Below are 15,232 nucleotides of genomic sequence, written 5' to 3' on the forward strand. Positions count from 1 at the left end.
TGCGCAGCTGGGTTCCCCCTTGTTGTCTTGTATATTGTCTCCAATTCAAATATGCATTTTAACGGCAGTTTTGGCAAGTTGCTTGACAGAACGAAAACAAACAAAACACATAAGAGGAATTTTTTTTGGATTTCTACCTTCGCAGTGCTTCATCGAGAAATTGGCCCAAGCAGTGACGTCACTCGCCGTCGTATCTACAGTGTATCGCTCTGGCGCAAGACAGCACATCTGTTAGACTCTGGGGCAGATATTCCGATATATCATTAAGCGCAATTATCACCGATCCAAGTACTTGAAATTTCGCTAAATGCTTTCAATTCTTGGAGTTTGCTGAAGGAAGTCTTGTTGTCGTCATTTCGTCTAATTTGATCCATATCTGAATCTCTTTTGCGCAGGAAAGCCCACGATATACCACTAAATGCAGTCGATATAAAGTACCCAAGTAGCTCACAGCCGCTAATGTCGCAAAACTTGAAACCCACAAACAAGATTCCTATTCTTTCCCATCTTGATGCTCCTGTCCATTCTATCCCATTCTTTTGCATAGCACAGTCCAACGCCACATCAACCATGTTCATATTTTTTAATCTCGTTAACCACATCAACAGGCAAATCGTCCCAGAAAATCAGGTCCTAACAGGAAGATCTGATGTAAACAGCTCTTCGTATAGAAGGAGCGGGTATAACGTATAAAGTAAGCAATGTCGAGAATCAACGACATACCGTCGCCAGCCATTGCGCAAAGTTCATTGGACGTACGCTGACGCGGCTGCTCCTATCGATGGCATCGTTCAAGTTTGTCCGTGAAAATTCGTAGCGGCCGTTGGCGGTTTGGAGATTTCTTTGGAGGTAGGCGACACGAGCGTATTGGGCCATTTGCGTGTTGTAGGCGATATGTGTCAGCAACTCTTGGTAACTGAGAACCTGGGAGTCAAAAGCAACTACATAATTAGCCTCAAAGTCAAGACAGCATCACTCTCCCGATTGGTCCAGCCCCAACGATGATCACTCACTATTTTGGGCTGCCGACAGCGCATCTACAACGTCTCGCAAGCTCTTCTTCTCGCCTCGCATTGTAAATTCGGCTGGCCAATTCGAAGGTCCGAGGTCCACGGCGGCAATGACAAACCTGACAACATCAATCACGCTTGTCAAGCAAATCTTCACCGAACTGTTCTTTGCATCCTTGGCCGTGTAGTCTGCGTAACCGGCGTTTATGTCTGCCACGTAGCTGCCGACTGTGCCCACGCCTTCGCCGGCACCGATCCCCAAGCTTGCTGTCAGCCCATACGGATGGAAACGTTCCATAAAGACACCGCACGAAAAGACTGTCCATTTCATGCGCGTCGAGCCTTCCGACCACTGGCGCAAGAGGGCCAGCGCCGCGGCGCTGCCTCGATCGAGAGGATCGGAGTGGGCAGGCGGGCGCTTCTCAAGACTACCCTCAAACTCGGACGGCACAAAGTAGCGCACCCGGCCATGACCTGCAGCGTTGATGAGGTTCAGCTGCTCTTGTCCGGAAATGGTCGAGATGACGAGGTCGATGCCATTCAAGGCGAACCGCAGCGTGTCCTTGTTGTGGTAGTCCACCACGTGGACCTGAATGCCAAACGCGGCAAATTCTCTCCTAGGCTTGGTATTGGCGTTCCATGTTAGTTTTCGAGGCTATCCAGAACATGGCCGTGCGTTACAGGACGCCGCCGACGGGCGAAGCGCCAATCTTTTTTTAAACCAACATACCGTTCGAGACAGCACAACTACATTGTATGCATTCTCGGCGCGCGACAGGCCCGTTGCGAGTAGATATCCAAGACCCAGCCCTCCGGCAATCGCTATGCGCATCATGGTACATTGGCTGCACTTGGTCTGTCGCAGTCTTGGGTGTCGGGCCGGCGCGGCATGCTTTCAACAGTGACGGCAACAACGCGCAAAGAGGTGCACCTGCAATGTTGCCGACAAAAGGTCGTCGTGCGTGTCAAGCAATAAAAGACACGGACTTCCGCGGGAGTCGAGGGCGCAATGGGAGAGGGCCGTGTGTTTCGCAGCCTCCATGCAAGGGCATGTAACACGTTCGACGAGGGTGTGGGTGGGCGGTATTGTATATGCGGGTTGCCCAAGCGGGAAGCGTAGAGCAGCCGTCTCGAATCCAGACGCACAAGCACAGATGTTAGGGCCCGCGAGTAATGGCGCCGCTTTGTTCTGTTTCTCGTCGTCTTCTCCCCCGGGGTAGAGACGCTCAATCTGGATAGTGGTCGTATGGTCTGATGTGCCGATCTGGGGCCCTTTCGTCTTTTTTTTCTGCCACAATTGTCTACCAGGGGGCCTATAAGCCGCGAGTCGTTTGTCAGGTCGAGATGCCGCCACCAATATTCCTAATAATAGAACCCTGCTATGGCAGCAGTTTCACCAGGAGAGAGAGGCCTGTGGTAACGGAAAGGATTCAGATTAAAAGTCTCCAACTTTCTCGTGCGACACAGACAAGGCGGCGCGCCCCAGGTCGCTCGGTGTGTAAAGGAAAGAATGAATTACAGACCAAGAAAAGCTTGGCAAGAAGAGAAGGAGGGACGGGGCGGAAATGGTATTTGGACAATATGCAGTAGCGGCCGCGGCCCATGTACATGGGATCATAACTAGCTTGTCAAAAAGACTTGCCTCCCATCGGGCCGCCGTTCTAGTCGAACTTGGCTACCGACCGGGGGCGCTCCATCGGCCCCGGTGCGCCCGCCCCTCCTGCTAGGCGAGTCCGGTGTGGATGGGAGGGGGTCACAAAGGTGGGAGTTTTAAAGAGGGACGAGGGAAAAGAATTGATGATCAACTAGACAGGGTCTTTTTGACGCCAAAGGTTGCTTGTTGGGTTGCATTTGGCAGTGCCGGACTGGGAGGGGGCTGAAACGAGCTTCTCTCGCAGACTCGGACATTCCGCCCCGAAGAGTCTTGGGACGTATTTCATGAATCTCGTCCTATAACGCAGACTCGAAAGCGATTATTGATTATTATTTTCGCTCGCGGATCTCAAAGTAAACGACGGCGGTCGGATAGGAAGAGGCCCTCAACGGGGAGTTAGGTCAACTGATGGCGGGGCGGTACGTCAGACTATACAGATGGGGTGAGGACTTTTTCTGTTTGTTTGTGTGCGTGCGTGTGCGTATGCTCGCGGTTTCACCTTTCTTTACACTCTCGATTCCTATTCATTCCAGGCTAATGCAGCTACTACAGCCGGCCTGAAGACAGGCCCCGGCACCACACCACCACGCCAGTGTGCTGGATCCATTCTTTGAACAGGGTTTAGTCCCATCGAGTGAAATCTGTTTAAAGGATTGGGTGGCGCGGATAGTGGGCGGAACGGGAAAAGAGAGAGAGAGAGTCTAGAGACAGGCAGCACAACTAGCGGAAAGCTGAGCAGAGACATTGCGAGTTCCTAGTTTCCGTCTTGCCTCTCGAACCGGGCTTGCGGACCAGTTCGTCTGCTCGCTTGGCGGAACTTGCTGCCCCCCCCTCGCCATGCCGATTTCCTCTGGCCATGACGATATTACGTATCGGACAATCATACTCTCGCCTTTCCAAGCCACCACCCCTGCAACTGTTAGTTAGTGGACTCTCTTTCAGGTAGCTCTTTGGTGCGCATGTGAAGAGGGGACACTGGGATCCAACCACACATTCATAAGAGGAAGGTCACCAGAGGGGCACAATCTAGAGGACCAAAAAAAGCAAAAGAACCCGCTGCAATCTCTCTCGCGCGGTGGGCGTTGGACCGTCCCACCGGGTATTTGATAACTGTATTTTTTCCTGCTTCCTTGCCCTTTGCATCTGGCATCTTCCACGCCGCTCCTTGCCGTTCGTCCAGCAAGCCCCTCCCTCCCTCATCTCTTGTTTTTCCCCCTCCCCCTCCCCCTCCTCCCGGCACCTCACAGTCCTTTGAGCATCATGTCCAAATCGGGCAAGTGTACCGGCCGGCTCCATGACGCCGCCCGTGCCCGCGGCACGCCAAAGAAAAGGGCCGTAAAATAAATCCAACCTCGCCGGACACTGCTTCCAAAAATTTTTTAATCCCTCCGTGTGTAAATGCGTATTTTGGCGCCGAGGCAGTGGGGTTTCTTTGGCCTGCTACAAATCGCAAAGAAAGACACATGCATTGCGCACAGAAACGCACGCACACCAAGACATGCAGGCCCAAGCCTCGGAGGGTGGTGTCATGCACATCTCCTCATGATGCAGGTGCCCCCAAGATTGGCCTACCAGTAGAAACAATCCAAATCACAAACAGGACCCGGCGGGGTACCTAACTCGGGCCAGCACCATCGGCCCCTCCCTCGATGGCCAACTAGTCAACTGCCTGTATCTTTCCCGACGGGCGTGCATCGTCCCATGCGAGCTCCTGCAGTTTTCTGCAGTACATGGGATGGGGTCAGAGAGAAAAAAAAAAACGGGCGGCAGCTAACTAATTAGAGAAGTGCCAGTTGAACGAGATGGCTTGACGTGCCCTCCAATGGGGGGCGGAGGGTTGAGGCCGCCGCAACGCCGCCTCTCGATGCCACAATTTGTTTTTCTGTGCTCTCACAATCTCTCCGTTTCCGCTCGGATCGCCCGTCCTCCATGTGTATCATCATGCATAAAGTGTACAGGGGCAACGTGGACCAGACCGTTGACAAAGGTGCCCGTTTTATGACCCTCCAAAAGGAGACGGCCCGATCCTGGCATTCGTTGTCGATGGGGGTTCGGCATTTGACCCCTGTACCCTGTTCGTGTCTCTGCCCTTCTCTAGGTGCCCTCCATGTCTCGAGAAGCGTTGACGTTTTGAGTAGACCACTGGTGACTGCCTTGCATGAGACGCAGCATTTTTCTTTGGTGACGCCGTAGCGAATCAACTTTTCCGGCCACTCATGGGTGCGTCTTACACCGATTTGCTGTACTCGACACTTTGGGCCTCGGCATTGGCCGGTCAGTCGTTAAGAGAGCGACGTGAGCTTTTTTTTTTCCACACGACGAAATCAACCTTCGCAGCGCCACGACGAGCCGAAAGACCAGCAAGGAGAGAAAGACACAGCCCGTTGTACGGGGCCGCGGTAGCTTTTCCAACTGGTACGGGGCTCGCGGGATGGCGTTCCCTGCTTATCCTCAAGAAAATGCTCGTCCAAACGCCCGTCTGTCCTGCGCCGGGTGTGCCTGGGTAGGGCTGAGCGCAGCCGCACGCCAGAAACCAGGCTTGTCAGCCTTTCTTGCCTCTCGCATCTCGGCCACTGCCCGTTTCTGACGTGATTCCCATATCCCGTAGCCTTGTAGTGCTTGGTTAGTTGCATTGTCAGGGCGGGAACGGAAATGGGCTCCGAGCCGCATTGAGACGGTTCGTCTAACCTGTAAGCTGGTCTTGCTGTCAAGGTTTCCGTGGGTCTGCGCCAGAAACGGAGCACGCAAGTTATGCAAGCCGGTTAAAAAGCATGTATTTCCTGCTATTTATGCTATCGGCGGCGCTTGTTGTTTTAATTAGGATGATGAGCAGCTGCGAGTCGAATGTCCGCCAGCGACCAAGTAATCGAGGCCTCTGTGTCAAAGTCGCATAACCCACGCAAGCTAAATTACCGTCATTACCCATATATAATACCAAATAGATATGGCAATGACACGGATTACTGCCAAGTCAGAGTTCCAATATTTGGCTTTTTAATAACGGCAAAGCTAGAGTGTTGCACGCCTGTGCCTGATTACAGCACTGACAAACCAGGGCGGGGACCCTGCATTTCAGCTACTTGTCTTGCAGGGGTAGCACGAGCGTTCTCTTGACTTTTCGACCGCAAGTGCACAGCTTAGATATACAGCAGTCGATTTGTTCTTCTCAAAGACTCTTGCGAGCAAATTAGTCCTCAGGAGGGCAACATACGGAACGTGGCGGACAACCTGCGAATTTGTCACACATCACTTGATCAACCAACCATGGTCAGACAGCACAGGAGCAAGGGCAGCAACCGGTTAAAAAAGCAGAAAAGAAAAAAATAACCCTCCATCCCCCGTTTAAATGCCATAAGCAACCATGACTATCTAATAGACAAACAACAGCTTATTTGACCAGCCTAGCGCTATTCGGCCTAGATTCCCGGCCTGTCGATCCCAGCCTTCAACTCAATTGCCGATTGCGGGGCACCTTTTGGCGGCACAACAACACCAGAGACAGAAGCCCGGCATCTAATCCCTACAAGATCATCTACACAATTTTTTTGTTGTCTGGGTCAGCAAACTGAGACAACATGGTCTCCTCACAATTCACAAATGCGACCTTTCTGCCGTTTGCATCATTGGCCGCCCTCTTCTCGGCCACGGCGGTCGAGGCTTCCGGCGGCAACACAAGCCAGTCCCTGGGCACCTTGAGATTGCCGGCCCAAGCTCAGGCAATTGACAGCGCGCAAATCGCGTCAATTCCATCGGTTGCGCCCCCGAGCGAGTACAATGGCACGACTGTAAGCTCGTTCTTGAATGACAGAAAATACAACCACGTTGTGCTAATCTCGACGGACCGTCAGGTTTGGGTGCCGCCTGGGACCACGCGGCAGGGGCTCAAGGACCGCCCATTCCTTGTCTTTGACCCCGAGTTCCTCGAGATCATTGGCCACGAGCCGAAGCTGGCCGTCATTGCAGAGTCGGAAAAGGACCCCTTGTTCCACGAAGCCGTCGTCTGGTAAGAGGACTGTGGCGTCATCCCAAGCTCAGCTCTGTCGTTAACATTTCTGCGCTTCAGGATCCCCGCGACTGATGAAGTCTTCTTCGCGCAAAACGCCGGAGCCCCGGATGCGGGGACTGGGCTGAACAAGTCGGCCATTATCCAAAAGGTCTCGGTGGCGGAGGCGCTGCAGGTTGCTTCCGGCAACAAGACTGGCCACGTCAAGGTCGAAACCGTCACCTCGGATCCTCCCGTGGTCAATCCCAATGGTACGCTCCCCCTACGTCTAATACTAAAAGAAAGGAAGAGGTGGGGGTGCTAAAGCAGGTGCTGCAGGTGGCACCAACTACAAAGGAAACATACTCTTTGCTGGTGAGGGCATGGGAAACATGACGGCATCCGCACTTTATTCCGTGAATCCTCGACCGCCGTACAATGCGACTATTCTAGTAAACAACTTTTACGGTCGGCAGTTTAACTCTTTAAACGACATTGGCATCAATCCCCGCAACTCGCACATTTACTTTACAGATCCTCTGTATGGATACTTCCAAGCCTTCCGGCCGCCACCGGCTCTGCCAGTCCAGGTGTATCAGCTCAACCCAGAGACAATGGCCGTCACAGTGGCTGCTGATGGGTTTGACCAGGCTAATGGCAAGTCGATTCTTTACTTTTTTATTTACAACCTTAACCATGTGCTAACTTTGCTAGGAATAACGTTCTCGCCTGATGGCAAATCTGTATACGTAACCGACACGGGAGCGAATCACGGCTTCTTTGGCTACGACGCAGCTCGTCCAGCGACCATGTAAGCACAGAAACGCTTGTATTGGCACATCTTGTGCTGTACCCGAAAAGGCTACAGAGTTGTACTAATATTCTCCTCGCACGTGTCGGAATAGCTACCGCTTCGATGTTGCACACGACGGCACATTTCAAAACCGCATGACCTTTGCCTTTGCCGACAACGGAGTTCCCGATGGCAAGTCCACCATTGCCCACCAAAAGCGCCAGATGAGCTCAGTGTGCAGCCAACCAAACAAGAAGAATGCTAACATTGACAAGGTATTCACTGTGACAGCAAGGGCAACGTGTATGCAGGATGCGGAGACGGAATCCACGTTTGGAACCCGTCGGGCAAGCTTCTCGGCAAAATCTTTACAGACGGTCCCGCGGCCAACTTTCAGTTTGTCGGAGACGGAAAGCTGGTCATTTGCGCCGAGACACGGCTCTACCTGGCACTGGTAGCAGCCAAAGCGGCGCCAATTCACTAATTGCGTATGCTTCGGGGATTTTACAGTTTTAGTGAGATATTGAATCTATCTGTAAATCGTTGCCCGAAAAGGAAGAATCGCATGTTTCTAGAGTGGCATCCCCGTTTTATCAACACCGCCCAATGCACCAACCACTACTCCTCTAAAAAAAAATAGATGGAAATTAGAAACCGTTGGTATGAACCACTATACCTCCTCCGCCACAGAGACAGGATCAGCAGGCTCTTTACCAGCAGCAGTGCTGGGCTCAGGCTCCGGTGTGTCGTCGTACTCCTCGCCGTACTCGGACACAACCCAGAGGCAAAACTGCTCCCACTGAATCTGCCACTCCTTGACGCGCTCCGCCTTGACGCCGTCGCCGAGGCTGGCGGCCTTGATGTTGCCGACCCACGCGGCATTGTCCTCATCCTCAAACGCGGACCAGCGGACGCTGTTCTCGGCGAGGCTGGCGAGGCCCGCGAGGCCGAGGTTGGCCCAGCCCTGGAGGGCCTGCCAAAAGTCGTGGGACATGCCGGCGGTGCCCTGGCCCATCATGGCGGGGTCGTCGTTGCAGAGACAGCAGGCGACGCCGCGGGCGAGCAGCGCGGGGAGCGGGTGCTGGGCGACCGAGGCGCAGAGACGGAGAACCTCGTTGGAAATGGGGCAGGCCTCGACGAGGATGCGCTTCTCTTTCACCATGTCGATGAGCAGCGGGTGCTTGTAGAGGGAGTAGCCGTGGCCGATGCGGCGCGTGCCGAGGAGGACAGCGTCAAAGAGGTTTTCGTCGGTGGCGTCGCCGTCGCCGAGCGTCTCGCCGGCGTGGAAGAAGAAGGGCACCGAGACGCCCTCCTGGGCGCACTGCTTGCGAAACCAGAACAGCTCGGGGAGCAGGTCGCGGAGCGTACGGCCGGGGTTCTCGTAGCCGACAACATCGTAGCCGAGGACGAGGTTGGGAAAGGCGAGCTTGGTCGTGATGCAGTGGTCCATGTCCTCGATGATGGGCCGCGTGCCAAGCGACCGCAGCGACGTCCAAATGATGCCGAGGCCCCAGAAGCCCTGTCCGTCAGGGGACGCCTTGAAGCGCGCAATCTCGTCCTCGATTACTTCAAAGAGGTGGATATAGTCCTGTTCGGGCTTCTCGTGGCGGTCGCGGCAGTAGTTGATGGGCCACGCGAAGCGCAGCTCGGCCCAGAGCACGCCGTCGGCTTTCAGCTGGCGCATAAGCGCGCGCAGGTAAAGCCGAACCATGGGCTCGTAGGTCAGGATCGTGGCGCAGGAGATGAAGCAGTTGGTAAACTTTGCCCAGATGGCGTCGATGCCGTGGTGGTGGTAATGCGCGTCGTGCGGGTGCAGCATGCAGCGGCCGGCGAGCCACTTGATGAAGCCCTCGCGGCCGCCATCGGGAAACTCGTCGGCCATCTTGGTCAGGAGTAGGAACTTGTTCGTCTTGTAGCTGCTGCTCCAGACGGAGCCCTCGACGCGTTCCTTTGCCCGGTAACGAAAGGTGACGACGCCCTGCTCGCGCGCCTCGGGGCTTGCCAGCGGTTGGTCGCTGGCGATGTGGATGTTGGGAAGCTTGAGGAGCTCGCGGATCAGGTAGTCAAAGTCGACCATGGCTTCGAGATGGGCGTGCAGCAGGGATCCCTTGGGCATCTGGCGCACGATGCGCCACAGCTTGGTGCTTTCCATGCGGTCCTTGCCCATGGGGAACATCATGCCGGGGAAGACGGTGGCCTGCGTCTCGCTGGCCATCTTGCCGTCGATGTCGTCGTCGTTGCAGGCGGCCCATGTCGTCTGCTGCTCCTCGGCTCGGATGCGCTCGACGACGCGGCAGGCCCGCTTGGCAATGGGCGAGAGGGACTGGCGGAACGCAGCGTCGGCGCGCTTCGTCTTTTCCTGGGCGATGAGGTTGGCGCGGCCGGCCATGTACTGCTGCAGAAACGGGTCGCTCATGGAAGGAATCTCCTCGGAGATTTCCTCCCACACGTCGTTGGGCATGGCCATGGTGGGCGGGCAGGTTGCGAGCAGTCACAGCGGTGTATGATTCGGTGACCGGAGAGGCGTCTGCGTGCGACCGTGATGCGGGACGGTGCAGACAGGGCGAGGCAGGCCTGGGGTCTCGGCCGGTTCCGAAAGGCCCGGATGCAATGAAAGAAGGATGCGACTATCTATCCCCTTTCGGCAGGGTGCAGTGTGTCTGCGTTGGCAAGGCGTGTGCGCTGCAGAGAAGGGTGGCTGCAGGTTCTCTGCGGCTCGCGGCGGCCCAGGGCTGCGGGGTGCACCAAAGCTACCTAACGAGTACACTCGGTGCGTCGTATGAGATTCTAGACGAAAGATTCGCGAAAAGCTCAATCGGAGCTCGGTCGTTCAACACAAGGCAAAGCTGAGCTTTCGGCAGTTGGATGGCTAACGTTAGTAGCTTGTGTGAATGTGTTGTTTGGCGTGCGATCGACGAGGAGCTCTACAGCCAGTAGCAGTTGGCAGCTGGCATGGCGGGGTGACCAAGGTGAGGATGGTGGGGTCGGCGACGTCACAGCAGGCTGCCGGTGTTGGCGAGCTACAGCTAGAATTCAGCGTACGTTTAATAGGACAGGGCGAATTACTGGAGACCATAATTCCCGCATCATTCCTCTTCACGAGAAGAAACAAATTCTCTTCAATCAGACAAAAGTACTTGCTTATCTGTCGCCAACCGCCTTCGGTGAGCCGTTTGCAGCACAGCGCATGGCCACACGTGACGGATGGCCCTTTCGCTGAACTCGGCCAGGCACCGTCACAGCGCCTTCGAACTGTGGTCGCACAGCCCTTTGGCGTGTTTTACAGCGATCAGAGCCCCGAAATCCCCTGAAGTCACGTCCCCGTGTGCGATACAGTGGAGAAGCCTGCTAAAGCCCGCTATATTAGCGTCCGCGGTCACCCGCTAGCTCCCCTGTCGCTGGCCTGTAACAGGCTGATTCCCCTCGACGCCACATCACATCGCGAGCGCCCAGGACACCCTTTCTCTCTTCCTATTTGACCGATGCAATATATGCAACTGCTCACGGGTTCGCAATCCCTCAACGCCATTCCATGACGACGGAGCCATTCAGGCTGCCTCATTCTGCACGCATCCGGGCCACGGCTGCAGACTTGGCCGCCTTTTTGCGCTCCAATATCGAGAAGCCTCTCCTCCATGCAGGTCTTGACCGCTGCAGCAGAGGCAAACATGTTGATAGGATTCGTCCACCGTTGTCTTGCAGGGGTGAATGAGTGGCTTGTCGTGAAGATCTTGCCTGTTGTGCCCATCCGAGCCCTCGTCACCTACAGGCCCCCCCATATCACAGACAGCTGGCCTTGCATCCCTTTGGCAGTGCGAAGCCTACACTTATGTACTCTACAAGGATGTCAACAAATGAGAAGACGTATCGAAGAAGGTACCTAGGCTATGCAGCGATCTACACCGAAGTCAAAGTAGCAGGCAACTCCACAAATACAGCACAACACCGCGCTACAGGGATTATCTGCACTAGAAAGCCGTACTTTCTGGTACATCTAAAGAGTGGATAGAGTGACCTAGGTGTAGGCTTCGCACTGCCAAAGGGATGTCACCACCAGCCAAACCAGGTTAGTATAATCGGCCACAATTTCAATCTGTTCCTACACGAGGAAAAGCCAAACCAGCTCGCAGTCTATTCTGCTCAGTGACTGGTCAGTTATGAGTGAGGGTCCCCTTTCTTCTTGTGCTAGGGTCGTGCAAGCGGTCGCAGGCAACATATTGTTGCACCACCTGCCCCGGACGTGCAAGGGCCTTGTGTTGTCGTAGACATGCAGTGTGACGGCAACTTTAATTCTTCGGTGACTTTGTAATCCTGGTACTGCGGAACAGCCCGTGTATCAGCAGCCCTGTCCAGTGTAAGTCAAGTATAAGAAGTCACCTCCTGCCACCCTTTGCCAAGATTCACACGCGTCGAAATATACATGTTCATATACACAAAAGACAACACAAACACCATGAAGCTATATTTTTCACTCAATCTCTTATGCTTTGCTGGCACCGCCCTCTGCGCCGCCATCTCTGTTCGAGAAGACAACCCCGTCCCACCGAACTTTTGCTGCTTCCACCTGCGAGACGTCATCAGCGGCCAAAATGTTCGGCAAAATTCCCAGACCGGCGAACTCTTCCTGAACGACGCTATTCTCCCCCAGGGCTGGTACTGCATCAATCAGAACTACGATTCAAAGGTCCTCTACGACCGCGACAACAACGCCTGCATCCAGACCTCACCAGGCAACGAGTTCCAGTGCCTCGACGGCACCCCGGGCGGCGACACATGGGAAGTGGCCTCGGATGGCCAAGGCCCCTACCTGAAAGACTATGGCAACGCGGTTTTTAGTATCTGCAACGTCAACGGCCGGCAGCAAGTCTTTGGCCCCAGCCCTCCGGGAGGTCTCAGCTGCCAAATGACAATTTTGCGGGTTCAAGACCGCGCCGGCCAGTGCAAGTAGTGCACAGACTACTCTGCACTGTTACATACATAATCAGATAACGTTGTATATACCCGAGTTTATAGTACCTTTTACTTTACAAATTTACCATGTAGCTTTCCAACCATGGCGAGGTTATAGTTTCGGGGGCGCCGCTCCCACGTCTTCAGTGCCATACACTATAAGCGCATCCTTGCGCAACTCAGTAGCCGTGTCTTGCCTCGGTTGCTTCTCGACACTATGATATTTTTGCTCGACGAAGCGCACGAAAATCTCTTGTGCAGCAACGTCATCATCGCTTGCGGCATCAACATACAGGAGAAGCGAGACGAGGATATCGCCCAGCGCCCAGACCAGGTCTCTGGCCTCGCCCATGAGGTCTGCCTGCGGCGTATTCACAATCTTGGCACGAAGCGCCTTCCATTCCTGCACGGCACTCCATCTCTTTGGCGATTTCCCAGAGAAGGCGGCTGCTTTCCCGATGACATCATCCAGCGCCGCGATGCAGTGCTGGCCTGCCTGGGGGTGCTTGAGAGCGCGAATCGTATCTGTGCTGAGCACATCTGTCGTGCCCTCCCAGATGGGCAGCACAGAAATGTCGCGGAAAATCCTCGAGACGTTGAGGTACTCTTGCTCTTCATTGTCCATGTAGCCGACTCCACCTAGCGCCTCCATGCACGAGAATACGAGCGAGACAGAGGGCTTGCACACGTACGCCTTGGTGATCTGACTAAGAACCCGGATGAGAGGCAAGGCCAGCTTGGCGCTTGGCGTCAGGGCCTTGAGTGCCGGAGAAACATCCTCGAAGTCGTTGGTCGGATACTCAGAGACGCCGAGGATGTACGCCGCGTAGAAGCTGAGCATCATGAGGCCGCGGTATTCGCCCGTCATCTTGGCGAGGGTGCGCATGTGCAGAGGACTGTGGATCAGACGCATGCGCGCGCGGCTTCCCGCCCCGACTTCGCGGACGCGGGCGAATGCTTTAGCAATGGCAATGGCGCGGCCGACGTACGACACGGCAGAGACGGCCGAGTAGACGCGGGTGATGGTCAAGACGTTGCTGATCTCATGGATGCCCTTGCCCTCCTCCCCAACAAGCCATCCGCGCATATCTTCGAGGACGAGCTCGGCGGTAGGGAGGGACTGCGTGCCGAACTTGTGTTTGAGGCGGGAGATGCGAACGCCATTCAGCTTCTCGCCGTGGGGGTTGGCATGGCCGGCCATGGTCGTGGCGTGCGGGTTGTGGCGACGCATCGGCGCAATAAACGCAGACAGTCCGCTGGCGGCAGACGTGCGCGCAAGCAGAACAGTCATTTTGGAATCCGTCGCCGACGAGAACCACTTGAAGCCGCTGATACTCCAGGGGCCGAGTGGGATCTCACCCTGCTGTGAAGCGAGGCCAAACTCTGGGTTGGCGGGGAGCCTGGCCACCGTCTCGGTCAAGGAAACGTCGCTCCCGCCGGTACGCTCCGTCATCCACTGGCCAGACGTCCAGGCAACACTTGGGTCGCGCGACGTCAGTCGACGATAGGCATCCTCATACACGCGGCGCTCATCGGCTGTCAGCTTCGCCGAGAGAGTCGGCTCGGTCAGGTGGCGGCGCAAAAGGCACGCCGCGCCGTCCTGCATGGCTGATGGGCAGGTGACAACAGCAGAGGACGGCTGCCAGAGATGCATGCGCAGGAACTGCAGAGGGCGTGAAAAGGGCCCATGTGGCGTGTCGTATCCTGTCGCGACAATGCTGTGGCGTGTTAGCGCTGTAGTGGTACGGCACCGAGCTTCCTACCCTTTGGAGATTCCCATGTTCTGTAGCTCGCGCCATCCTTCTCCGGTGACGAGCTCGCCGGTGTGATGGCCAAAGGACGATCGGCCTGAGCCCTTGAGATACGGCAGGTTGCGGTACGCATCCGAGACCCAGGTGAAGACTTGGTCGGAGATGACGTCTTGCCCCAGCGCTGCGACTTCATCCTGCGTCTGGGAGATTACACTTTTCGGGAGAAATACTATGAAAGAAAAAAACACTTGTCAGATATCGCTGCGCGGGGGACGGCGAGACGGGTCAGCCGGAATACACACGCTTAAAGCATCGCTTGTGAGAATCATCGTCGTAGAACTGATTCGGCAGTGTCGGTGGCGTCTGGAAAAAGCCCTTGTCGGCTCCAGAGGGTTCCATGGCGGGCAGTGATCCAAATTAATCAAGAGGGGGATCGTTTTTCAGGCTGCGCTCGCAAAATGCTCGTCGTTTGTGAATATTCATGTGCTTTATACCTGTTGACGAGGGGCGGAGACCGCCGTTTATTTAGTGCTGGTAACCTCGGCAGGTGGAGCGATGGTACCCCAGACTGCGGAATGGTGCCGCGTGGTCTTGCCAATGGGCAGCATTCCGGGATATCCGGATTTATTGTATGATGGATGCGTAAAATATCGGTAGAGCTCGCTCTTCTCTTGGAGGTGGGAGCTGTAATAGAGATGGCTGTGTCGGTATGCTCGATCGTGTGAGCCAACACGGGGCAGAGTGCCTCGCGCACACGCGCGTAGTGGGCAGTTGGCTAAAGTGTATCAAAACCTTTTAGAAAATAGGGGCATGATCTCAATAGGCATGATGAAAGAAAGATGAACAGGGTTATTTTCCGCCATCATCCATACCGTGCGCTGCTTCGCGGTGTTGTTCCGCTGAGGACCACAGTGGCTTGCTGGCAGCCTACCCTATTGGCCATGTACTTGTAGCAGTTAACCGGATTCTTACTCAGGTTTGCAGAGATATGGAGTGAGATTGGTCAATGTGTGACCACACAAGTGCTTAATATCGCGCTGGCTATGTACATACAAGCTGTACCATTTTACGAAGTGCCTGCGGTTTTGTGTG

The 15,232-nt window shown here is 55.1% G+C and overlaps 5 protein-coding genes across 5 annotated transcripts; 2 read left to right on the top strand and 3 right to left on the bottom strand.

Moving 5' to 3' along the window:
• Window positions 1-711: 711 nt before the first annotated feature.
• On the bottom strand, window positions 712-1,845 carry LMH87_010489 (uncharacterized protein; the record flags this gene model as incomplete). Its single annotated transcript, XM_056197656.1, has 3 exons — window positions 712-941; window positions 1,014-1,632; window positions 1,741-1,845. The coding sequence occupies 3 exons, from the start codon at window positions 1,843-1,845 to the stop codon at window positions 712-714; spliced, it is 954 nt and encodes a 317-aa protein (XP_056054683.1).
• A 4,394-nt stretch (window positions 1,846-6,239) lies between these two features.
• LMH87_010490 (uncharacterized protein) lies at window positions 6,240-7,923 on the top strand (the record flags this gene model as incomplete). Its single annotated transcript, XM_056197657.1, has 7 exons — window positions 6,240-6,449; window positions 6,513-6,667; window positions 6,728-6,918; window positions 6,986-7,303; window positions 7,361-7,457; window positions 7,552-7,631; window positions 7,715-7,923. The coding sequence occupies 7 exons, from the start codon at window positions 6,240-6,242 to the stop codon at window positions 7,921-7,923; spliced, it is 1,260 nt and encodes a 419-aa protein (XP_056054684.1).
• A 186-nt stretch (window positions 7,924-8,109) lies between these two features.
• Window positions 8,110-9,906, bottom strand: LMH87_010491 (uncharacterized protein; the record flags this gene model as incomplete). Its single annotated transcript, XM_056197658.1, has 1 exon — window positions 8,110-9,906. One exon carries the CDS (start codon window positions 9,904-9,906, stop codon window positions 8,110-8,112), a length of 1,797 nt encoding a protein of 598 aa, XP_056054685.1.
• A 1,986-nt stretch (window positions 9,907-11,892) lies between these two features.
• Window positions 11,893-12,387, top strand: LMH87_010492 (uncharacterized protein; the record flags this gene model as incomplete). The annotated part of the gene is made up of 1 exon (XM_056197659.1): window positions 11,893-12,387. The coding sequence occupies one exon, from the start codon at window positions 11,893-11,895 to the stop codon at window positions 12,385-12,387; it is 495 nt and encodes a 164-aa protein (XP_056054686.1).
• Window positions 12,388-12,501: 114 nt separating this feature from the next.
• On the bottom strand, window positions 12,502-14,539 carry LMH87_010493 (uncharacterized protein; the record flags this gene model as incomplete). Its single annotated transcript, XM_056197661.1, has 3 exons — window positions 12,502-14,107; window positions 14,153-14,369; window positions 14,443-14,539. The coding sequence occupies 3 exons, from the start codon at window positions 14,537-14,539 to the stop codon at window positions 12,502-12,504; spliced, it is 1,920 nt and encodes a 639-aa protein (XP_056054687.1).
• Window positions 14,540-15,232: the final 693 nt, after the last annotated feature.

The sequence above is a fragment of the Akanthomyces muscarius genome, chromosome 5 (genome assembly GCF_028009165.1).
Source record: "Akanthomyces muscarius strain Ve6 chromosome 5, whole genome shotgun sequence".
Taxonomy (NCBI): domain Eukaryota; kingdom Fungi; phylum Ascomycota; class Sordariomycetes; order Hypocreales; family Cordycipitaceae; genus Akanthomyces; species Akanthomyces muscarius.